The sequence below is a fragment of the Mytilus californianus genome, unplaced genomic scaffold (assembly GCF_021869535.1).
Source record: "Mytilus californianus isolate M0D057914Y unplaced genomic scaffold, xbMytCali1.0.p SCAF_9, whole genome shotgun sequence".
Classification (NCBI taxonomy): domain Eukaryota; kingdom Metazoa; phylum Mollusca; class Bivalvia; order Mytilida; family Mytilidae; genus Mytilus; species Mytilus californianus.
The window spans coordinates 68,580,769-68,597,404 of NW_026262745.1; the positions used below are offsets into that span (position 1 = coordinate 68,580,769).

Below are 16,636 nucleotides of genomic sequence, written 5' to 3' on the forward strand. Positions count from 1 at the left end.
TAAACTCATCATAGATTTGATGATTGAAATTGTGTATCCCAGACGTGCTTTTAGTCTACAAAATATTCATCAGTGATGCTCGAATCCAAAAAGAGTATTTTTCTCATTATATGTGACCGTATAACTAGGCAAGTTTGCTTATGTATTATTTGATTTATCGTCCGAAAACTACTTTTCTGCACACAGTTCTGTCTGTTTGTAGTAACAAAGATGTTGACCTTTGGTGTGTTGACCTCATGCTTAATAGGTATCTTTTTCGAATTTCGACACAATATGTACGTGAGGTTATGATATCATAATTATATACTTTTCGATTAAGCACCCAGTGACCTTTGGCCTCCTTTTTTGCACAAAGTTTAGACATTTTTTGGTATCGTTAACCTTGACATCTGACTTTGTGACCTCAAATTATAAAGGGATCTTCCTCTCATTATATGGAACCATATACCAAATTTAGGTTGCAATTCTATAAAAAGTACTTAGCTACCATTCGGAAATAGAAATAACTGACTAATAGATCGACTGACTGACTGTCAGACAGACAGACGGGTAAACAAATTAATATCCTCGTATACTTCATAGCTTGGGATGAAATAGATAACAAGAAAATCAAGCATTACAACAGTATGTTAAACTTGGTTGAATGTTATTTTTATTTGTACACATTGAGGTTTTGCTTTTTTCAAATAACTCTACTTATGTATTAACTTTTAAAATTGTACATGCAAGCAAACAAAATATAAACTATTTACCTATAATATTAACTTTCGTTTATGTTAAAAGTAATATTGATCCTATTATACTTACACCTCTTTTTCTGAGATCTGCTGGTAGCGTGCCATCAATATCCATTCTCCAATCCTTCAATCTATAACAAGAAAGTAATACATTTGTAAGAAAAAAGTAAAATCACAAAAATACTGAACCCCGAGGAAAATTCAAAACGGAAAGTCCCTAATCAAATGGCAAAATCAAATGATAAAACACATCAAACGAATGGACAACAACTGTCATATTCCTGACGTGGTACAGGCATTTTCAAATGTAGAAAATGGTGGATTGAACCTGGTTTTATAGCGCTAAACCTCTCACTTGTATGACAGTCGCATCAAATACCGTTATATTTACAACGATGCGTGAACAAAACAGACATACTAGGTAAAATAGTCACAATATGGGTACAGCAGTCATCACTGTGACACAATCTCAAAACAAACAAATATTTAACAAAAAAGCACAAAAAAGTAAAATCACAAAAATACAGTCAACAAACAGTCATTACTTTTGTCCACAACAGCAAATGATAAATAATAGAAAAAAAGTATTTTAAATGTCTATGTTCATATGACCTCAAGATCACGCGACTCCGTTTAGAATCCAAATTGATTAATTTTAAAATTGAATGCTGCGTTTTGTATATTTATAAGCAATTGAAGTAGGTGACCTTCACATGTTGCATAAAAATCTGAGGCGCTTCTTCCAAAAAATTTGATCGTCGATTGCTTTCATTTCGTATCAATTTTGATATAATGCATATTTCGATTTCAAAGTACTTAGCTCATAAAATATTATCAAAAATCAAGAATTATTATACATTTGCATCGTAAAATGGTTATTTATTGTTACATTTTCTATAGAGATATTCATATTTACATTATTTTTTAAATTAATAAAATTTGTGGTTTAAACGGAGTACACGAATAGTGTGTAAGGATAGTAAGGATTAATATGGTATGCGGTGCTTTTAATAATATGTGAGTTGGGTTGCTATTACATAAATTAGAAAAATATGACGGAATGAGGGCATTCGTCTTGCAGACACAAATCTATGTTTGTATGACATGAACACCTACTGCAAGTATATGCTTAAATCCAAATATTACTTTCAAAAGTCAATGAAATATGATTTTTAGGCGGATGCTTTATTTCTTGGTAAGCTTATAGCTATGATATTTACAGAAATTAGTACCCCTCGAATAATAATTAAAAATCTCAGTTTTTATTTGAATGTTTCTAGTTGTCATTTTACTACTAGAATTAATACGAAATACCTACTTTTTTCCAAGCATACATACAACTCCTTCCGTCTGAATTGTCATTGTTTTGTCAATGTATTCACCAGGACCCAACAACTTGTCGCGTGCTGTACTGCAGCGAAAACAAAATAAATATTTTATGCATGCTTCATGAATTCTGAATAAAAACTGCGGAATAAAAACCAGGGATAACCATATAAAGATTCAAATGCACATAATATACATGTCTTATCAATTTTGAAAATCAGTAAAATTTGTGACAATTTTGAAGATATAATGGGAAAATAAATATTGAATTCATTATCCTTTATATACATATATGGTATTACTTAAAATTGTATATAAGAGGTAAAATTGAAATAACACAATATTGTTCAGAAAATTAAAGTCCTATATGGTAAAGTGTTAAGCTGGTTTTTATTTGAAAATAGATCCCATCCCATAAGAAATTTTTCATAAAGATTTAAATTAACAGAAAAAAGAATATCAGATTCAATGACTATTTTCTGGCAAGTTATATTTGCTATTAATACCATTTTTAAAAATTTATTTTGACACTTACTTGTTGATCAATAGATTAAAGTAAAAATGTGGAGCCAGCAATTTGTATATTGGGTGTCTTGTAGAAAGATGTCGGTTTAAACAAATGTCGACGCTTTCCATCAATAAGTGAGTAAGCCCTGAAATATATTTGAATTAATATCAAGTTAAAGAAAAAAATCTTAAGCAGACATAGGTTGAAATATATAACCTTTATAATTGGTGGTCAGCTGCAGAAATCAAATGTCCTTAAGAAAAGGGAAATTGGTATATTAATTGAAGTTAGTATATATAAATTGTTCATGCTCAGTCTTTCATCCAATACCTAAGCAAAACTACTTGATTTAAAAGTACTGTGTTTAAAGTCTGCTTCTGGTTTGATAAGATCTCTATATCCTGTTTTTAGAATGTCCCAAAGCTGAATTACTTGAGCATAAGAAATGTATTAAAGCAGAATCTATAAGATCGACTCAACTTAATAGAACTCTAAACAAAACCTTGATATGAGCTGTTTCTACCTATTAATACAAGGCAAGGAAAAAAAAAAGGGATATAACCCAATATATGTTTAGGATTATATCGTGTTTCAGATGTTTTGGCTTTCAGTGCTCTTCACCATATTGTTTGATTGGGCCTTCCAACTATTTTGATTCGACCACAGATAAGTCTTATGGAGACGAAACGTGCGTTTAGCGTGATACATTATAAGCCTGGTAATTTTGATGCGTTTTTGTCAATGTGGTTAATAGATATTAATATATTTCTGACTCTGATTACATATTTCATGATCATAATTTGCTTGATCGCAGATCAAAGTTTTCTTATTGTTCGCCCATGCCAGATAAATATACTGCATATAATTCATATAACCGTAAACTGATTTCTGTCTGGTTAAACAATCAAATATGAAAATTATATACATTGTAAAATTGCCAGAAAAAAATTTAAAAGAGGGGCGAATGATACCAAAGGGACATTCGAACTCATAAGTCGAAAATAAACTGACAACGCCATGGCTAAAAAGAAAAAGACAAACAGACAACTTGGATCAAGAGTTGTCTCATTGGCACTCATACCACATCTTCCGATATCTATATACAATAGTACACAAAACACAACATCGAAAACTAAAAACTGAGCAACACGAACCCCACCAAAAACTGGGGATGATCTCAGATGCTCCGAAAAGGTAAGCAGATCCTGCTCCACATGTTACACCCGTCGTGTTGCTCATGTTAGTACAAACCCGGTTATCAGTCTAATTCGGTAGGTCACATTCGGGAAAAGGGGACGGGATTGTAGTTACGACATTAGGAACATATCCGCTATCATTTGTGAAACGGATATTCTGTAACGGCCAAGCAACTCGTGATGGCGTCCGTAAAATGTACGAAGGGATGATTTCAACTTCACCACTTGGAACTCTTGGTTTAATAGCTTCATTGTGAGCAGCAACCCTCTATCAAGGTAATCATGATAGGAAATACATCTCTGGAGTATCGTATCAACTGGGAGATATATACTCCGTATGCAGGCGCTGCTTGAATGTTGCTACATAAAAATGGCAGGTTCACAATTGGGAAGTTAAAATCATCTCTTTTGTCATAACGTTTTGTTTTCAACCGACCCTCATTGTAAATTTCTAGATGTTAGTCAAGATATGAGGCAGACCTAATTGTATCTGTTGTATCCTTTATCTCAAGTTCGATTGGATAGATGCGTTCAACATAGTCACAAAATTTTGAATTATTTAGTGAGAGAACATCATCTTTGTAGCGGAAAGTAAAGTTAAAGGATACTGCTCACTTCTTTTCTTTCTTCCTAAGAAGTTCCTGTATGAAGTCAGCCTCATATGAATAACGGAACAAGTCTGCAAGGAGAGTGGCACAGGAATGCCGATTGTTTGTCGAAAAACACGCCTTCAAACATAAAAAATATGTTGTCAATCAAGAAATCAAGCATCTTGATAATGTCAGTTTCATAGAATTTTTTGTTAGAATCAGAGGGAGTTTTTACAAAGTAAGATTTATCCCTTCCTAAGACCAGATACTTGTATCTACGTTGGCCATTCTTTTTTATGAAACAAAACAAGACCGACTCAATTTGTCTTTTAGTTTGGAATGGGGAATGCTTGTGTAAAGTGTAGAAAAGTCAAATGTTTTAATACTATTGCAAGATGAAAGAGACTTAGATTGTATGTACTCTAAAAGATCTTTGGAATTTTTTAATACCAACATCTGATTCAAGCCATCTCTAGAATAGGTAGTTTCACAATAACTTTGAAGCCCGGCTTCGATAGCTGATGAAATTGATGTTAATAATTTAGAAAGAGGTTTCGTGGAGCACTTGAAAGACCCACTAATATACCGTTGTTTGTATTATTTAGGTATCCTATACAGTGATGGAAGATCAAGTTCTTCATCTATAGTTGAAATTTTAAAGGAACATAGAACGTAATACAAGTGGTTAGCAACATTTGGGTCTTTAAAGATTGATGTAGCATGGGTATTAATAGACCCATTCAGTTTCTTAATTCTTAATTTGTATTAACGACTTCACAGCCATAATCCATTCGGAAAGAGTATCTACGTCTTCTTTCTCGCGTTTAATCCATTGCCTGGCATAATCCTCGACTGAATTCATCAGTATTGTGAAGTTGTGTTTCCAATTGATGGATTTAGGCTCACCATATTTCGGGCCTTTGGATAACACATTTCGCAGAGAAGTGTTATTGACAAAGTTTAGGTCACCAGTAATAACGTGGCCAGCAGGATTATATATGAATACAATATATCAGGGTCCAATACGACCCTAGTCAATTAAACATGTTAAAGATGTAAATGAATAGAAAATATCGAAATTCTCCAACAATTTTTTACACTTACTGACGGAACTTAACTATGTGTAGCGTTTTATAAACCCCCAAAAGTAACCACAACTGATCATCATGACTCACAATATAGATGAAATATCAAAAGTGTAATTTAATGTCATAGTATCATTAATAATTATTGTTGCGTATATGTTCTAACATTGTGTTATAAAATCTTTAACCCGTAGTTAAGATGATAAACAATGTCAGTACTTAGAATCTATACTTCAAGACCATCACCATCATGTATTACTTTTGAAGTTGATACGGAATATTTGTCATTAAGGTTTTGGTATCTTCCGATGAAGTATTTTAGAAAAAGGACGAGACGTTCTAAGAAATAACCCTGGTGCATCAACTTTCTACTCAGACACTGGTGACCAAATAAATGTAAGTCATGTATTCAAGTTAAACGTTTGATTATTGGGGATTGGAAATAGAAATAAACATGTATATGTGTGTTCTTGTCAAAGATTAACAAAAAAATATACAGAGCATGCAGAGTGCCGAAATAATTCTCATCAAATTAAATGTTTGTATTTTTAAACCAAAATATATGAACTGATTGTTTCCATTAATCTAAAAAGTGCGTAAAAAGAACTGTCATAAGCATACTTACCTAAATGGACAACTCCTAGATAAATCGAGGCATCTGCTAAATTTGCCCACATCTTAGCTAGCTTCCAAGTATTTGAATCGTCTGGATAAAATACCTTGGGTAAAAATGTAGAAGTTAAAACATTTGTTCAAACGAAATGCGGGAGAATCAAATCTTTGTTAAAAAAAGTCCAAGGGAGACCGCAAAAATCACGGCTAGATATTCTATTACGGTCAATCAACTCACGAAGGCGCCTGTAAAAATAAGTTTTGTTCCCAAGTGACTCTCATTGTCAAGATATTTGACAGCCTTATCTGTAGCTGTTTATTTCAAATTCGATTGCAGCGATGAGTTCAACATGCACTCCGACAGTCTGTTGAAAAGAAACGTCCCCCAAACGTAACACATACATGTATGTTGTCAATCAAGAAATTAAAGCATATTGAGAGTGTCCGTTTAAGAAATTTCTGTTTAAATCAGAATGCTTCTTTTTGGTAAATAATAATGACTAATCCCTTTAAATAAAGTTACAATAATTTTAGTTTCCCTACTGCCTAAATCTGAGCTTTATAATACTTATTCCAATTTATTGCTTTCATATGAAAAAAAAAAGGTTTCCTTACAAAAAAAGTCCCGAATAGAGGTCATGTGAATAAACATAACAGATTCACAGAGGACATATTCGGAATTAACATATACCTTAATCTTATATTGTATATTCAAATTATCGATTGTGACATTTTGACTGAGTACTGATTCCCATGGCAGCTGATGTATACAAAACAGGAGACGTTTCTCCTATCCACTCAGCTGGTCTCGCAAATAATGGGGTTCGTGGTTTTCCCTCGGTTGTTGCTTGTTACAATGCTTTTCTTTTCTAAATCGATTTACGAAATTTAAACAACGGTAAACTAGTGTTGCCTAGTCAAAACACATAAAACATGTAAAATGTGTTTATTTTCCCCCTGTTTTTCCATCTATTTAATTTTAATAATAATCCGTCATCATTATCAATTATGTTTTTCTAACAGCATATTTCACAGGTTCATTTCTGCAATGAATGTGCTGTCATTTGAATTCCAATTCTAGTATAAGAAAATTATTTGTTTTTTTTTTATAAAAATCAGGCTAATTTATTTTTCCCTACATACTTGTAATAAAGTATATCTTGACTACATATTGATGTAATTCTTTGACATATTTTAGTAAAAGCGATAACAACCTACACCGATACAATTCACTGTACATTACTGAAATATGTATAAACATTAACTTTATTATTAAAATGTAATTTCAATAAGAGGACATGTGTTCCTCTTTGATTAAATGATGACGATAGATGGCTTTCAGTGTCCAGTAAAAAAATAGATCCAAGTTCATGACGAGAACCTTGTAATTTGATATAAGCGTGTACTCTACTTTGTACTTGACTAACACGTTGTGCTGGATTTTAACGTACTAGTTCAAAGAGTAAGAAAACATATCAGCCCAACCGGACACATTATTCTGAATCTTAGGCAACCCGTCTTTGCTCTTAAACCTGAAAGCCACATGCTTAGTAGAGAGACAGCAAATAGCAACTATAAAGTCTTTGGTTTGACCATGTCGGAGATTGATCTCCTGCACTCAAGACGAGCACACTACCATGAAAAAACCGAAGCGGTTTCCTTTGATTAAAACAAAATACCAATGATGTGTTGGATTCTACGGAAGCGAATAAGGGACAAAGATTTATTTTTCTTTCTCAAAATGTCAACTTTAATTTCGGAATATCAATTTTAATTTCGGAATTATTGACTTTAATCATGATATTATCAATTTATATCTCGAAATATGAGCTTAGATCTATGAATTATTGACTCTAATCTCTGAAATTCCCACCTTTTAGTATACATATTGGAGTCCATTAGGTACCGTATTAATCAACAGTTGAAATTTTCTACATTCCAGTCGATCTTTCCTTGATTAAAGTGGATAACTTGAGATTAACGTTGATAATTTCAAGATTTAAGTCGGAATTTACAAGATAAGAGTCGAGAATTTCGAGATTCTACTTGATAATACCGAGATTTAAGTTCATGATATCAAGGATAAGGTTGATAATATCAAGATTAAGGTCCATAACACCAAGATTAAAGTTGATGATATCAAGATTTAATTTGACAAAGATAATAATATCAAAATCAAAGTTGATAATACCAATAGGCAATATACAAGTTGATAATTTCGAGAGTAAAGGTCGACATTTCAAGATTTAAAACAACATTTAAAAAGAACAATTATTTCCCTATGTCCCTAATACGCTTCTGTAGGATTCTTCTGCTTATTTGTTTGAACTGTCACGATGACTTTTTAAGTTTAAAGAGGAAAAATACAAAGATGTTACAACGAAAGTTTCACCATATCAAGTTACAATACGTTCAATAAATATTGTGCCCATTTGTTGTATTTACAATCTTACATGTATTTATAACCTATTGTTTTGAAACCATGATAGATCAACATTGTCAGAGGTGGTTGTAGCTGCAGTTTTTAACCTTTAAAAATTTCGACTAACTATGTACACAATAAGTAACTTTCTATACTTCGTTATATACTTTTCGTAGGTATTCCTTATTTTTGCAATGTGGATTTATCATTAGACAGGCACTGCGTTTTTTTTCTGGATACTGATTACTTACAGTATTGGGTTTACTTTTATTATCACAAGGTTGATTCAGTTGAATAGCTACAGGAAGAAAACCAGAGTCTGCTGTCTGTTGGAATAAAACTACTGGACTAGGAATCTGAAAAAAATCTTATTATTCAACAAGTTTTATTTTCGAATACACCTATCTTAATGAGAGTGTTTGTGTGTGTATATATTTTTTTAATGTGCTGAAAACTGAAGATCGTCAATAAATCTTATATTTCACAGCTATTTACGATTCTGGAAGATTTCAAATTTGACAAATAAATAGAAGACTGTATGTTGCCGAAGACTTAATTTGCCTTGTATTTGCCTTTGGGAATTTGTGTAAGAAAACTGTCTCGTTGATGTTTAGCTTAAACATCATTTTATTTGTAGGAATTAAGTTTAGTGTATCTATTATCAACAATTTTAATATTACTTTTAAGTCCTCTGTTAATCTGAGGTTGGTGATGAACAGTCTATTTTCAGAAATCATGTCGCTGATTTCAGCATTCATAAGCTGTTTCAACCGATTTTCATCAATAGTCATCCTATGAATATAAGGCAACAAAACGTTCATAAAATTCATAAAGTTCATGTGTAGTACTATTGTCAAGAATGTCAATCAGCTTAAAATGCTTACATTGCAAAAGAGAGGCGAATTATATCTTCGTGTGCACTTTAAAATGTACGGGTTAGTTATTTCAAAATAGAAAGTAATGATAATAATAATAAAAGTAAAACGTAGGTTTTTTTCTGTTTTGAAAACGTACTTTTTACCCACATTTAATAACATGGAATCAAATAATGTTGCTATATCACCTTTGACAAACATGTTTGATAAATTTTGAAATACAAACTATAAAAGTTTGAAGAAAAATCAAAAGCTGACAAATTATAACCACAAGCTTTACGATTAAATGTATATGTTACAGTGAATTTGTATAATCAGGGATTTTGTAAAAAGACTAAAATCATTAGTGATTATATATAATCCCGGTAAATGTCCAGTGATTCTACATAATCACTGAAAATTTTAAAAATTATTCTACAAATTCCGTTGAATTTTTTCAGGGATTATCAATAATACAAAGATTCTCTGTTTGGTACAAATAAATCAAAAACAGACAAATAAATCATTTCAAAGCTATTTATATGGTTTAAGTGGACAGTTTTCGTTCCCTGTCCATTTATCAAATCTTATTAAAGTGAACAGTTTTGTCTGGTGATATTCCTTTAACTGTGTTAAACCACATTAACTCATAAACAATTAAGTTTTTTGAATTGAAATTAATAACACCAGCATAAATTCACAGATCATGTAATTTGCCGTACAAAAAAGGGAATAAAAGTTAACGTACAAGGATTTCGTATTATGTATATCCTAACATTTTTTCTAGTGATTATGTATTATTCCTAAAAATTGTAGTAATTATATAATTATAATCACTGAAGTAACCAGTGATTATACATAATCCCTAATCTACAAATTCACTGTAACATATATACTGGGATCATCATTTTGGTAATTGTAAAAAGGCCACATCATTGTTACTTTTTCCAGCAACGTTCTGTATATCTGAATTAGATATTAAAAGAAAACCATATGCCGTGCATTTGCAAATCTATTAAATTAATTTATTCATTCATTAATACGGTGTAATTAACAATGATTGTAAGTGGGTACTTTTCACTTTATAGCCAGTGTTGTCTGACACAATATTCGTAAACGATTCAAAGTGGTTCTCAATTATGCCTTAAAGCTGTGTTGCAACACCACCAGTCAGATGTAACTTTAACATTGTCAATTATTTATTAGGAACGATTACATTTTGATATATGTTAGTTTTGTTCAATGCTCCCAATTGCCTTATAAGTTGCATCCGAAATATGTCGTTCTAGGAAAAAATTGTCGTTTGCACTGAAATGTATGCCCTCTTTAACAATACAATCATGTTTTGTCGAGAATAAGGCGAGTTATGATAAAATCAGATAATAAAACGAAAGTAAAGCATGAAGGTTAATTTATAGATATCTTATGACAATATCTAAGTTAAACTTATTGAATAGATATATCTTACATTTTCCCTAGAACATCTTTGCTGACTACTCGCTCTATTAATGACCAGTTGCATTGATTAAGTCTCTGCTGAGCGAAATGCATATCATTGTCCCAGTGGTCCATGCCCTGAAAAAAAAATGCGATTGCATATTTTTAATTCATAGATACATGTATTCGTGATATATATTTTAGAACCTGTTAATTAATAAAGTACAATCAAAATACTCATTAAATAATCATTTTCAAACCGGAAACTCTACTAAAATCATAGTCAAAAGAGCCGATTTTCGCTCCCTTGATAATTGAATTAACTTATACTTGAAAAATGTTTTAAGATCTTTTAATATTTACTTTGTTTGTACTAACATTGATTGTGTTTTAATAAATCAAACATAACTTAATATGAACTGCTATGTAGTTATTAATGTTCATTCTTTCAATACAATGAATTTATATTGTGACATCGCACATGATCATGGTTTTGTTCGGACTGTTAATGACTTTTTTTTACACAAAATCCTTCGTACATATATGTATAATGATTGATAATTTAATATTGGATGAGTATATTTGGTTACAACCACGTGATGTTTGTCTTTTTCGGATAGTTGTTTCATTGGCAATAATAACATATCTCCTATTTTTATACAGTATGTTTAAAGAAGTCCAACTACTACCGTAACACACTACTGCCAAATCTATATTGAAGACAGGATTGTCTCTTGTGGGTATTGAGCTCCAATGTTGACGAATGTATTAAATTTGAAACCATAATAAGTTACGCAATCAAGCGTTACTACCAAAATGAGTTTGATATTATACTGTAACACACTACTGTCAAACCTATATGAAAGACAGGGTTGTGTCTTGTGGGTATTCAGCTCAACTATTAACGAATGTATTCAATTTGAAACAAAAAAAGTTATGCAAGCAAACATTACTACCAAAATGATTTTGATTATATAATATTCAATTCTACTTACTGCTGGTCTTTTGAAATACAGTCTGTAAGCTTTGTTCATTTTGGCAAATGAAGGCCACCTCTCTGTAGATCCAATTTTAAGGATTGCTGCAGATACGGTCATTTTAATTTCAGGAAAAACTAAATTTGTCTGTAGATTAATAGTTAAAACACCTTGAATATTTTAACACCATTGTCATCTATCTTACATCTTAACCTAGGCCGGAGAATGTTCAATTGCTTGACATAATTGTAAACGCAACAGTTTCAACAAATTTGTAAATCAATAATGGTGCATGTTGATGTCTAAAGACTAAAAAGTAAATTAATAATGTGAATTCAATATTTGTATTCGCGGGTTACTAATTTTAAAAAATGATAAAAATAAGTTGTTATGGGTGAACCACAAATTGATACCATTGTTTTCCAAAATAATATGTTCCTGGTTTGCTTGCACAGCGAACCTGTCAAAGCCATGTAATCCAGTATTCACAGAATACAATCGTGACAATATTTCTTGGATCTACGAACAATTTTACCCACGAAAATAATTTGATACAAAATAAAAGACTTCTTACACAAATAATCATTTGATATTGGTACTTTGGAGCAAATGGCACCACACGTGTTTCTAGAATTAGCTTTCGTCAGTTACGCTTTAGACCTCAAGTTTGATAGTCCAAAAACAAGAAATTGCCGGAGCACTGTCCTAGAACCATATGTAGAACAATACAGTTGAAAGCTTTGGAAAGACATACACTGCTCAAACTTATAACGGTTTTGAACATTGGAATAGATTACACCTATGTATTCAGAAATTAGAATTATATACTTATATTCATTTATTTGTCAAATTTTGATAATGATATTAAAAACTAAATATTCAAAGGAAAAAGTGTTGTTCCTTTTTATTCTTATTTATTTTGGTATTTTGTTTAAAAAAAAAAAAACAATATAGAAATTTGATTTAATAAATACAAAATCTATTATCTGCCGATCAACACAGAAACTGGTCGAATGAATGAATTTCCTTCTAACAGTCGTTTGTACTTAGGTTTGGGAATAGTAATCAGGATGAACTATAACCTATGTTTGTTTAAAAATGCTTTTGTCTTGTTATTTATACCGGTCTGTTATACTAACTTTTATTTATCTTCTTACAAATCATATAACTGATATAAAAATTTAACTAAGTATGAAAATAAAGTTTTGAAATGAATTGAATTTTAAAATCTGTTGCAATTGACTAGATGTTCGGTATAGATTTTTAGTATAAGGAGTTACAGTTAATGTTCAAGTTTATTCCGGTTGAGCGATTTGTCATCAGTAATAAGTTAACGTGTGTCTCATCTAACCGTTTTGATGCATCCAATGTCAACATTACTATTGTATTAATGTATGGACTTTTTCATATTGGCCCTGTAACATGCCCGAGGTATAAATAATGGCCAAGGATGGTTGTAATGGCCTCGGGGCAACGCCGTGGGCCATTTCAGCTGTCCGAGGCCATTATTTATACCAAGAGCATGTTACAGGGCCAATAAGAAAAAGTCCATATATTGATACTTTTATTAACCAACTTCATTGAAGAACAGTCTTCGAGTCTCGGGTTCATATACAGCTAACCAAGAATCTATAACAGGGTCAATACAGAAACAGCCAGTTCATAACACTTTTATCAAATGGTTTTAATTCTTCGATTAAACTTAGAGTAAGAAACTTACCGTGAAGAAGATACAGAAATTCATAGCTTAACTTGTTTTTTCGCGTTCACAATGGATTTTTGGTCAACATTGTCAGATGTAATTGCTTATTTCTCATCCAAGTACAAATGTACTTAATTTTATGCTATTACAATTCATATTATCTAGCAAACATAAAGTAGCTGGGAAGAATGAATCAGACAGTTCAACTATTCTAATTACTCTTGAAACATCTGCATTATGATGATTGATCAACGGAATCGACAATACTCGAAAAGGCTGTGAAATATTTCCGTTTCAAGACGTTACAAAACACTGAACATCATTTAAACTTTTTTTAAATGACACTTATTTAAAGAAATAAACGACATTTTGATTTAATTGATGTCCCGTTTCATCTGTTCATAATGCTTGGCTGTGATTTCGTAATGCACGGGTGTGATTTTCTAATGCATGACTGAGACTTCGTAATGACTGGCTGTAGCAATTTCTCCGTTCATAATGATCAGTTGTCGAAATTTTCCGTTTGTAAAGCATGGACATTTCTATACATTTTGTAGTAAGTTGGTTAATAAAGATATTTTATTGCATATCAATACCCTCACAGTACTGGTGTATCTTGATTAGTTGATGCTTAACGGATTTACAATAAATTAAAATTTACAGTAAATATTGTCCATTTGTAGACATACCTATGTATGTAGATTAAAAATGGTAAAATTGGAACTAAATAAAGGCAACAGTAGTATACCGCTGTTCGAAATTCATAATTCGATTGAGAAAAAACAAATCCGGGTTGCAAACTAAAACTTAGGCAAACACATTAAATATAAGAGAAGAACTACGACACAACAGAAACACACCATTAAAATGTAACACACACAGAAACGAACTATAATATAACAATGGCCATTTTCCTGACTTGGTACAGGACATTTTAAAAAAAAAATGGTGGGTTGAACCTGGTTTTGTGGCTAGTCAAACCTCCCACTTTTATGGCAATGTTAAATATAACATTAAAATGAGAACATTACATGACAGGACTACAATACAAATAAATGGGAGAACATATAGGACAGAGAAACATACGAATAATAGCTAACAAAAGGTACCAGGTTTAAAATTAAATACGCAAGACGTGCGTTTTGTCCACATAGACTAACCAGTGACGCTCAGATAAGTTCGAAAGCCAAAACAAGTACAAAGTTGAAGAGCATCGAGGACCAAAAGTTTCAAAAAGTTGTGCCAAATACGGCTTAGGTTATATGTCTGGGATAAGAAAATCCTTAGTATTTAGAATAATTCACACTTTTGCAAACAGTAAATTTATAAAAAAATTACTATATAATAGATATACATGATAACACCGAAGTGGTGACTAACTACAGAATAAAAACGGATACTTAAAAAAACATAAACCAGCACATAAAAATTCACAGCCGAGTTAGCCAAAGAGATCAACGCAAAAAAAAGGGTGACGTCACATTTGAATTTCTGAAATTTCCCAAAATATAAGATATACGATAAAAGAGACGATTTCATATCCAACATCACAATTTGCCTTCCTTATTTGGATGACATCGTTACTTTTTCCGCATTCTATGACATTTCACGACTTGTGCGGTTTGCTTGAAAATATTATAGCGTAGTCGATTGTAATAAAATAAATCATACATTAAACGAACATTGTTTTTACAGGATTTCAATTCATTCCACTTTTAAAGGCCTCCTCAAATTCAAAGTCGTTATCTGGATCTCATCTGTAAATATAACGTATGCCGTAAAACAAATATTATCCCCCTGTCTTTTACTGTAATGTTGAGAATAGAACTATACATTAAAGCATTGACGATTTCTAATACTTACTGGCCTTTCACAAATACTGCAGATTAAAATTAGATTAAAAGGTGAGTCTGATTATATTTCTTGAGCGGCAGTATCTTAACATCAGCAACAGCTACCTGAGCTAGCTTCTTCTATTAGCAAGATAATTGTTGATCCCGCCTTCCAAATGATGTGCCATTTTTTCATTGATCAAGTTTGTGATCCTTTTAGCTGCATTATGCAGGTTCTTAATTGTGAATGTCAGTCTTACGACAAACGGTCTCAGTAGGTAGTGGGAGAGAATCATGCCTATGTTAAATTATTTCGACCATATTTATTTTTGTGCATGTACAAATTCAGTTTTGCCGTTGTTTGTATATTTGTTATTTTTTCGGAGGAGTCGGGTCTTGGTGGTTGATATAATCTGTTGTTCTGTTTAGTATTTTTTTTATAAATTCATCTTTTCATGTTTGTTATTCATGTGCTAACACTTTTCAATCATTTCAAATTACAATGAAAATCAAAATTTAAGTATAGTAAGGACAAAGCACTGGGCATGGGGCAGATGGTAACATTGAGGTCTATCATTATGAAAATAAAGATTTGGGCCAATGAGACGACTATTCCCATGAGACCAAAATGACGTAGATGTAATTAATTATGTGGCACCGTCCGGCCTTCAACATAGATCAAGGATAACCTGATTCCCATGGACAATCTGGTTTTATATAGCAAAAAGACATTTCGGAATACATGGATACTTACATTTAGTTAAACATTTGTATAATTGAGTAACATTGAATATAAAACCACAGAATGCGTAAATTTGTTCATTTGTGCACCATCATTTCACTGCTCTCCTTCCAGTTTTCTATAAGCAATGATTTGCAGCTAGTATGTTTTGTAATTTGGGTCAGTTTTTGCTTTTCTTTGACCCAAGTTTCAATTTGAAACAAAAGAAAAAGATATAATAACTATATATAACTTACCAAATAGTAGTACCACGAAAATTCTTCTTTTGGCAGTTTCGTAATCTGCAAAGGAATATTTCAATAGATGTATCATCGTTCAAAAATAATTTATTCAAAGACTAATTTTCAATCATTTTTCAACTGACTTTGTTAAAATTTCTACTGTGACTGAACTCTCTAGAATTCAAATATATAAGTTTTTATTTTAAAATACGTGTGATTTAAGAATAAACTTCACATGCTCAAATGTAAATGCATCAACATTGCAATGTTTTGATATACTTTATTGATGTATGTACAAATGTATAGCATTGATAATTTTGCTAAAATTTAATTTCTACAAAATGTATCCAGAACTTAAAAGTACATGCATAAACCTGTAAATTTTTAAAAGCTTT

The 16,636-nt window shown here is 31.6% G+C and overlaps 1 protein-coding gene across 2 annotated transcripts in view; it reads right to left on the reverse strand.

Moving 5' to 3' along the window:
* The window catches only part of LOC127715167 (allene oxide synthase-lipoxygenase protein-like), a 28,846-nt gene that overhangs the window by 5,363 nt on the left and 6,847 nt on the right, over window positions 1–16,636 (reverse strand). For both annotated transcript variants that reach the window (XM_052221204.1, XM_052221205.1), the window contains exons 3-11: window positions 16,257–16,301; window positions 11,763–11,891; window positions 10,799–10,905; window positions 9,157–9,268; window positions 8,728–8,832; window positions 6,068–6,161; window positions 2,599–2,716; window positions 2,056–2,148; window positions 808–868 (exon numbers count right to left, since the gene is read on the reverse strand). In XM_052221204.1, coding sequence (XP_052077164.1) covers window positions 808–868; window positions 2,056–2,148; window positions 2,599–2,716; window positions 6,068–6,161; window positions 8,728–8,832; window positions 9,157–9,268; window positions 10,799–10,905; window positions 11,763–11,891; window positions 16,257–16,301 — 864 coding nt within the window. The remainder of the gene's footprint in view (window positions 1–807; window positions 869–2,055; window positions 2,149–2,598; window positions 2,717–6,067; window positions 6,162–8,727; window positions 8,833–9,156; window positions 9,269–10,798; window positions 10,906–11,762; window positions 11,892–16,256; window positions 16,302–16,636) is intronic.